The sequence below is a fragment of the Parasteatoda tepidariorum genome, chromosome 4, assembly GCF_043381705.1.
Source record: "Parasteatoda tepidariorum isolate YZ-2023 chromosome 4, CAS_Ptep_4.0, whole genome shotgun sequence".
NCBI classification, from domain to species: domain Eukaryota; kingdom Metazoa; phylum Arthropoda; class Arachnida; order Araneae; family Theridiidae; genus Parasteatoda; species Parasteatoda tepidariorum.
This window is the reverse complement of record NC_092207.1, coordinates 38,571,901-38,581,759: the sequence shown is the minus strand read 5'-3', so window position 1 is coordinate 38,581,759 and position 9,859 is coordinate 38,571,901. Positions and strand designations below refer to the sequence as shown.

At 31.4% G+C, this 9,859-nt stretch overlaps 1 protein-coding gene across 1 annotated transcript; it reads right to left on the bottom strand.

Annotated features, from left to right (window-relative positions):
• Positions 1 to 1,495: 1,495 nt before the first annotated feature.
• On the bottom strand, positions 1,496 to 2,005 carry LOC107445754 (uncharacterized). The gene has a single exon (XM_016060230.1). It carries the CDS (start codon positions 2,003 to 2,005, stop codon positions 1,496 to 1,498), a length of 510 nt encoding a protein of 169 aa, XP_015915716.1.
• Positions 2,006 to 9,859: the final 7,854 nt, after the last annotated feature.

The window sequence follows — 9,859 nt, the reverse complement described above, 5'->3', positions numbered from 1 at the left end:
ATTGCCGGTTTTGTGTTTTTTCGTTGAAATCGTCCCTAAACCTGATTTTGAAAGCCAGGTGTGATGCAAACAACAACTTGACTACCAAAAAAAAAAAAAAAATGGTCCACTAGTTGATAATCTTTGACCATCTCAATGTCTGATTCAATAAATGGCAACCAACGTCATGATAATTTTATATTACATTCTAGATTCAAGTTCTCATCAACACAAAATTGACAGCCTTTTCAATTACTCTGAATTGGACGTGAAACGTTTAACCATTGAGTCAATCATTTTCTTCACTCCGTTCGCTGAAAGAGGATAATTTCAGAGAGCGCATGATAAAGCAAATTATATTAACCTTTTACAGCTGGTTGATAACTTTGGCTGAGAAAGATTAGGTTGCAGGTTTTGTGTTTTTTCGTTGTCATTGCCCCTAAACCTGATTTTGGGAGCCGGGTGCGATATAAGCAACCACCTCACTAAATGGTCAGACCCACTAGTTCACAACCTTGGATACACTTCATCTTAATGTCCTATTCAATAAATTGCAATATCACGGTAATTTTATATCACATTCTAGAAGCAAGTTTTCATTAACACAAAATTGACAGCCTTTTCAATTATACCGAATGAGACGTGAAACGTTCAACCATTGAGTCAACAATTTTCTTCACTCCATTCGCTGGAACAGGGTAATTGTAGAATAAAGAAAATTATATTAACCTTTTACAGCTGGTTGATCACTTTAGATGAGAAAGACATAGAGTAGATAAATTCTGAATTCTACTCACCTAAGTATTTTTTGCCGTTGGAAATTTATTTCCATGGGAAAATAAATTTTGAATAGAGATATTGCTCATCATAATTATTAAACAAATGCCAGCCTTTGACTATTAAGTCATTAGGCTTCCGGTTCTCCAGTACTATGCAGTCAAAATCCTTTATTGCAGAGCACGTGTCTAAATGTGCAGCAGTCATGGCTTGTCCGTAATTACATAATTGACAATCTGATGAAGTAGTCAGCTTGAGTCGAAATAAATGAGAGCATAGACAATCATGTCCGGTCAAAAGTCTAAACATGACTACCGCAATAGCACGGGGTGAATCCGGAACACTATGAGTTCCACAGAGCACATTCTAGGACTTATCTCTAGCAGAGTGAGATGCCAAACAATGGAACGATTGTTTGAAGACTCATTTTATTTCAAGTTTAGCGTAATGCTAGGGCAGATCTCTACAGGATCTCTGAAGAATATTATTTCTTTTTTTGGCCTAAAGTCCATTTCGTTTAGTAGTAGTAGTTTAAAAGTAGTTTTCGTTTCCTCGAAGACCACAATGGGATGGAATTCATTGAAATGCAGCACTTCTCTCAATCCTCTTCAGGAGTTTTCTGCAGCTCAATACAAGGGAACTACTATTTTCTGGGTTGTTTGACACAGCCTGAAGGGCAGGGGTATAATCTGAAAAAAATCACAGCTTTCTCAGGACGGGTAAGACGAACAGCAAGTTGTTAGAGAGCAACATGGATGGCTTTGAGCTCTTCATCAAAGTGAGTGGAAAGGGGCCCAGCATGTAGATAAAAAGAAAAGTTATCACTAAAAATACCAGCGCCAGCACCCTGCGAGAAATCCAAGAAAGATCCGTCAGTGTAAATGTGACGCCATTCATCAAGGGGAAAACGGATATTGATGGTTTTCAAAGCAACAGCACGGAGTGCATTAGGACTGGCGTCACGTTTCCATACATTCAAAACTGTGTCCAATCTGACCTCGAGAATCATATATTCTAATGGATTTGCTAATAACAGCAGTTCGTATGGCGCATTGCTGACTACATTATATTGGGTATTTTCACGAACACACTGGATGAAGCCTTTTTGAGTCTTCATATTACGAGTCTTGCCACAGTCGTATTCTCGCCAATATGAATTATAAGGAAGTCTAATTAGTCTATTATACAGAATAGCTGCTTTCCTTTTAATTAAATTAGTCAACTGTTGTTGAGCACAAAGTAATTGCATAGCAAGTACGGGGGTAGTTTTAACTCCTCCTGTGAAGTTTTAACTCCTCCTGTGTAGTTTTAACTCCTCATGCACAATATCTGATTTTGAAAAGTGTGAAAAGTTTTAAGACTCCATCCTAAGCTGTGATCAACACTTCAGTGCAATAATTCAAAATCGGTTGAATATAGATTTTGTAAGTTGGGTTTAAGACATCTTTTCCTCAACTCCATTTAACTTCTGCTAATCTCTTAAGGATAAGGAGTCTGTTCTTTGCCTTTGTTATGACATGCTCAACATACCTGATTCATTTCAGCTTGTAATCAAAGATGCAACCCAGATAAGTTGAAACATCATTATGTTGCAAAATAGTACCCTTAAAAACAAGGCGGGGAGCGAAAGGTTGCCTACTTAAAGTTTAAAAAAAATTGACTAGTAGGTTTCTTAAAAGTTTACAGTCATATTGTTATCCATACACCAATGATCGAGTCTTGAGCCGCTATGGCTCACTGGATAGAGCTTTCGCCTTCCAATGAGGCGAACCGAGTTTGAATCCCAGGTGATACGAATCCCGCACCCGGCACGCTCCGACCACAGTGCTGACGTAAAATATCCTCAGTGGTAGACGGATAATGGGTTAGATTCCCCTTGTCGTCAGGCTAACCGTGAAGGGTTTTCGTGGTTTTCCTCTCCATCTAAAGCAAATGTGGGTTAGCTCCATCAAAAAGTCCACCACGAAGGCAAAATTTCTCCAAATCCAAGAGTTCCCTTATCTTCTAGATTGGGTTAAAAATTACAAGGCTACGGAGTTGAACATTAGCAGTCGTAAACCCATAAAAGTGGGTCGGCTGTTCAACGACTGTTATAAAATAAAAAAATAAAATGATCGAGTCTTTCAAGAGTGAAATTTAGGGTGATATTTAATCTGGATTGGCCCTTTTTTGGTGCACAGCATCAAATAGCATCCGCAAAAAGGGCTGTATTAGTTAGTTCATCACCAGTCAATATAGCAGGGAGGTCATTAATAAGGATATTGAATAATGGGGGGCTATTCACTGTACCCTGGGGCAAGCCAGTTTCACATCGTTTAAAGCTAGACATGGAGCTACCAAAGCGCTGTGAAAGGAAGTGCTTTATCCAGGATAGCATATTGCTGTACACACCTATGGTCTGTAATTTTTGGATACATTTGAGCCTCCAGACACTTAACAAAAGCACCCTCGATGTCCACGAAAACTGCTTTAGGGGAGTAATGTAGCAGAAATCTTCGTAGGTGCATCCTGGGTAATGTTAAATGTGCTACAGCAACTGCCGCTCTCCTCTCGGTTATCATTGTACAAAATGTAATTTGTGTTTAATTTTTTTCACTGGAAATGAGTTTATGTGGAAAAATAAATTTAGAGTAGAAACATTGTTCAACATAACAAAAAAAGGAATATTTTTTAATTTTTTTTTCAATGGAAATTTATTTCCAGTAAAATAAATTTAGAGTAGAAACATTGTTCATCAAAATTAAAAATATTTTTTTAAAAATTTTTATTTCATTGGAAATGAATTTTTATGTAAAAATTTATTTAGAGTAGATACATTGTTCATCATGATGCAAAAGAAAATTTTTTACTTCTATTTTTAATAGGAAATTAATTTCCAGAGTAGAATAAATTTGGAGCAGAAACATTATTCACCATAATACAAAAGGAATTTTTTTCCTACTTTTATTTAATTGGAAATTAATTTGCAAGGGAGAATTATTTTAGATTAGAAATTCCTTTTATTTAGAATTTCCTTTATTTAGATTATTTAGAAATTCCTTTTATATAATTCCTTTATTTAGATTATTTAGAAATTCCTTTTATTTAGATTTAGAATTCCTTTTGCATCATAATGTAAAGGGAAATTTTTATATATTTTTTTCATTGAAAATTAATTTATATTGGAAAATAAATTAAGAGTAGAAACCTTGTTCATCATAATGCAAAAGGAATTTTTTAAAATTTTTTTTTTCATTGGAAATTAATTTCCATGGGAAAATAAATTTAGAGTAGGAACATTGTTCATTATAATACACAAGGGAATTCTTTTTGCTTTTTTTTATTGGAAATTAATTTCCATGGGAAAATAAATGTAAAATATAATGTTCATCATAATATAAAAGGAAACATTTTTTTTTTACATAGATGGAACATGAAACGTTCAACAATTTAGTCAACCATTTTCTTTACTCCATTCCCTGGAAGAGAATTATTGCAGAAAACACACAATGAATCAAATTATATTAGCTTTTGCAGTTAGTTGATCAATTTAGCTGAGAAAGACATAGAGTTGAGAAAGAGAAGACATCTTTCTGTAGACAGTTTAATGGTTTTGTGCTCGCCATCAATTCACTACAAGCCATCTTTGTTAAAGAAAATAAAAAAATGATCATAAAAATATGTTAATTTCCATAGGAAAATAAATTTTAGGCCAGTAGAATTATTGTTTGTCATAATAAATAGAATTATTACTTAGTGTCACAAATAAATAAAATACGTATCTTAATTCTTTGAAACTTTATGATTTTAACATTATATATTCAACATTACATTTGCAACTTTATAATTTCAATTATTAAAATAAACATAAGTTACGTTTATTTTATTTGTTATCGTAAACTTTTTTAAAAAAGAATTAATGTCAACACGTTTCCTTTAATTCATCACTATTTTTTTTTTTTTTAAATTTAAAAAAGTAAAATTTCCCTTTGTAAAGCTTCTGTACTTAAATCTTACAGATGTTGTTCATTTGTTAAGGAAGTAGTGGATAAATTTTCTTTTAACTCATGTTTTTCTTTTACTGATTTTTTTTTAAAATTTATAAGAGTATAAATTTTAATTATTTCATCTTACGTCATAAAACTAAAGCGTGAAAACATATTAAGGCCAGTAAAAACTTTAAACCGTGATAAACATTTCTCTTTTCTTATTTCATCATTATTTTAAAGCAAAACGTTTACAATTTAGCGTTGTTTGTTTATTGCTGCTAATGAACTTGACGCCATCTTGAAATCCTCTATTATTAGCGCCATCTGTCGTCAAAGCTTTGCTCCATATTTAGATCATACACCGTTTCTCTCTGTGTATTTATTTTAAAAGGGCCAACTTGTTATCAAACACAGTCACTTCCACTAAAAGCAGCAGTTTATTTTCCCAACGCAGAGCTGAGTTTAGATGTTTTTTTTTTCTTTCCTCTATTTTCACCCATCATTCCTTTACAAGCAGGAGAATTTTTAACAAGGCTTTATTTGCAGATCAGATAATGCTATAAAAACAGAAGGCAGATTTATTTGTGTAGAGGCAAAGGGTTTTTACTTTAAGATAATGATTTACGAATAATTAAGTTTATTATTTATGATGAGTTAAAAAAAAATTTATATATTCACGTCTTGAATAAATTCATTTGACATTTTATTGAAAATGATGTCTCTGTAAGCACAGATTTAAAAAATAATCTTATTAAATAAATTCATTTTAGCCGTTAATCATTTAAAAAATATTATCACAATTAGGAACTTTTTTTCTTGGAATTACAATTCTTCCCATTGACTAAATTTGGAATAAATTGAAATGTCAACTTTCGCGGTCAATACATTTAAGGTTTTGCTGTAAAGGATATTTTTAAAAATAGTGAGTTGAAAAAAATTTTGTAATAAATGCAAAACACAAATTTGCAGATTCTTTTACAGATAATGAGTCATGATAAAAATATATCATAATAAAATGCATATTTTTCTAGCAATCTGTCGTGTACCTGTCCTGATTTTTCTTTAAAAAAAATAATATCATTTATATTCTGATTTTTTATATTTGTGACAATAAAGGAAAACTATTTCATTAATTTTTCTGTATTTTTCTAAACTAAACTTGCTGTACATTTCTGTCCTTTTTCTAAAAATTAATTGTGCGTGTTTTCTTTACTTAAGTTTACGTGAATGAGATTGCATCATTCGCTTTCTGATTTTTTTTAAACTGCTGCATTGATGGAAAAATATTGTCAAAAATATACATGACTAAAGTTAGATTGTCTGTTCGATTGCCTTTTTCCAGTCATAACAATAAATAACAAGATCCAATTCAAAATTTACGCTTATTTATAAAAATATCGAAACAAAAATTAACAAGCGAAGTCGTCTTCAAATTAAAATACTATTCTAAACTTATTTTTTAAAAAAAGAGTAAAATAAGAGGACCAACTAAAAAAGGGGGAAATGACCAAATAAATCATTAATAATTCACAACAAAGTGAATTATAAAAAAAGCGCCGTCACCCTGGTTTTAGGCACTTCTTGTTTGACCCCCACCGCAGTGCGTTTCAGTGAGAAGTTGGAATAAAGCAAGATTTGCAGAAACCATGGTAAAGAAAAATTTAAAGTGTATGGAAATCACTTAGCTTCGAGATAGTTATTATTATTTACAAAATATTGGTAAGCAGTAATCTTGCCAAAATACAGATTATTTTCGAATTCATGTTTTATTCCATAATTGTTTTTTTGTCCTATTGCAATTTCTTTCCAATATTTTAAGAAATAGTTAGGCTTTATAGTTTGCTAAAGCACTTTATTTTATTTAGAACAAAACGCAGTTTAATTTTTTTATTAAAATGGAATATTTTTTAATGTTTTACTAGCGGTGCGCTCATGCTTCTCAACATTATGTCATTATATTTGACCTTAGAATCAAACTACAAAATTAAATTCTAGGAGTTAAACACAAATTCTTAATTAAAAAAATTTTAATTATTTTTTTTTAAAAAAGCTATAAAAATCCACAACAATCATTAACTAAAAACTCTTTATGCATTAAATAAGATTCAAATCTACTTATTCTAAATATTACTTAGTACTTTATCTACAACTCGCATCCAATTAATTCATAGGACACATATTTTCATTCACGTAAGCTGTTATGTAGTAAATATGCAAGTAAGTGTTGTACAAAATTATAATACCGCACTAAATATCACTCATTTTTATAGTATACTGCATAAAATGAATGGTTGTAAAACAGTGAAGAAACTGAAATAAGTTTTCTCAAATAAATTAAAATGTTAAAAAAAAAAAAAAAATTAGTTAGTTTCACACAGCAAACGATTTTTTAAAATCTGGGTGTTACATAAGTATAAGATCACTTATTTCTTTTTTCAAAATCAAAAATCGTATATAAACTGTAACTATGCATCGTAGAAAGCGCCCAAAAGGAAATACAAATTTAATTTATTTGTTTTCATCAGAAAAATTCACAATTCAACACGACAAAATATTATCTGAGCTAGAAGTTCGAAAAATTTCGTTTTTTTAAGACTCAGGAAGGTCGGAACACGAAATGTGTAAGTTAATTAAACATTCTAAAGCTGCTGTTCACAATATCAAAAGCAAAAGAAATTCTTATGGAAAATATAAAAGATCTGACAGGAAGCGTAAATTATCAACTTGGGATAATCAATATATTTTCAAACTTGCAAGGAAACAGAATTCGTCCACTCACTAAATAACTGAGCAAGCAAGTAGAATGATCTCCCATGCAGCCGTCTAGCTCACTTTGAGATCAAATTCGAATGTTTTTCTTGGAAAATTAAAAAGAAAGCCAAGACTGTTAAAGCATCATAAAGAGAAGAGGTTGAAGTGGACAAAGGAGGTCATGACCTGGGATGCTGAGGGGGGAAATATTATTTTTTCTGACGAAAAGAAGTTTAATTCGAATGGCCCGAATGGTAGTAATTAATACTGGCTTGATTTGCGAAAAAAGCTTCGTGATTTCTTCGGCAGATGGGTGGTGGCTCTTCAATCAACTACTTTTTCAATAGCTTATACCTTTTGATCTACATGTAGGAAGGTCTAATTGGAAATTTTTCTTCATGACAGTTGGCCATGACATGTGATCCAATCAATTGAAAATTGATTTCAGAAAGAAAAATCGAGGTCCTAAGAAGGAGAAGCCGTAGTCCTGATCTTAATCTTACAGAAATATTGGGGGGCTACTTGGCTAGACAAGTGTCTGCAAATAACCTTCGATATAATTCAATATACGACTTGGAAGTAGCTATCATGAATGAAAGGGACAAAATTCCTAAAACTTAGCTTGAAAACTTGTTTGAGTCGAGGAAAAATCGAGTCTTTGAAATTATCCAGAAAAATGGTGGATCAGCATCTGTTTAGTTTTGAAAAAAATTCTCATTCAAAGATCGTTTTATTTTATTTTCTTTCATTTTTACTGGTGATCTTATAATTTTCTAACATATATTTGAGGGGGAGGTTTTGATATTTTTTAACTTAATTTTTAACTTAAATATATCTTTTAGAAATTTATTTTGTTTTTCATTCATTTTCCTTGACTTGATTTAATTTTGATAAATTTATATTACTTATAATAAAAGTAACAAAAATCACAGTGGTCTTATAGATTTGTTACACACTGTATCTACGCGACGCTGCGTTAAGAATTGTGTATATGGCATGAAACAGAACGTTAATTTGGTATGTGCACTGTTTCCCAATAATTGATAGAGATTAATCTTTTTAGACAGAGTTCTAAAAAAATACTTTAAAAAAGTTTTCTTTGTTTTATTTTTATAAGTAATTAAAACATGCCAGTGAAAGAAAGACACATTAAACAAATTAGAAACATCCGCATATCTTTTTCTAGAATGTTTGGAAAGTAAAAAAGATGAATGGAACAAACAGAATACACCCTTTCAATGAATGTACTCATCTACGAGACTGTGCATAACTCAACATCGGCATTTTCTTTAGCTGACCTCTGAACCTGATGAAAGATATGGGTGGAAGAAAAATATTCCCATAAGTATCTTTTGATATTCAAGGCGTGGTCAATAATGCTTTCATCGCTCTAACTTCTGTTTAGATAAATTACCAATCTATAATCTTTTTTGATCCGTTATAGTCTTGTTGACAGCAGTTCGGGTTGGAACCCCAGTCACTTCTTAATATTTATTTAGCTATGGAAATCGCCAAATCTTGTTGGTGTTGTAAACTTCTCACGCGGTTTGGCTCAAACTAGAAGAAAGCTTCTATTCTTTCTTTATCTGTTGATAATAGGTTTGTTGTTGGAAACGCCAATTGCAACACATAACATACCTCTTAACTCGATTCTTAATATACACACTTTATCGCTCTATTGTATCACTATCAGCTCCCGGCGATATTTGGCGAGTATTAAAAGAACAAACAAAAACAAAAAAGTGTTCTTAAAACAAGTAATGTCTTTTTATGATATGGGAATATTTGGTAAACATTTTGATATTGTATTGTGTGTTAAAGTGAAAAATCTCTTTGATATAAGCCTCTTTTATTATTTGGATGACCGAAAATCATAACTGTTTTTTTATTACTGTTATTTTGTTTAAAATTTTGAAAAGATATGATATTTAAGGGTGAGGCAAAGGTGAATGTGTTGTTTAAGAATCTCTTCAGTAGCTGTTGCGCCATTTTTTACTTTATTCTTCTGGAATGGAGAGGCTCTTGATATCACAATTATTGATTTAACACTTTTGAAATGAGAACCGTTAAATATGTGATACCCTATCATCTGTATTTATCGAATGATTTTATTTGTGTGTTTGGCTGATTTAAGTTATTTAAAAACTGATTAATTTTAAAATGTATGACTAAGCAAGCACTCTCAGAAATATAGGTTCAACGATGAAACATAATGCTGGTACCTTTAGCAATAATACGGTGCAAATTTGTAGAACTTTAAAAAGGTGTTTAATTTTACCATGTTACATCTCAAGTTGAACCATACAATGAAAAAAAAAAGTATAGTCAAACTACCAGAATATAGTAATATTTACCATGTTTCTCGTTCGATGGAAACAATAAAA

What these genes read in the sequence shown, in the direction of transcription:
- LOC107445754 (XM_016060230.1), bottom strand. Translation starts at nt 2,005, where the DNA reads ATGCAATTACTTTGTGCTCAACAACAGTTGACTAATTTAATTAAAAGG.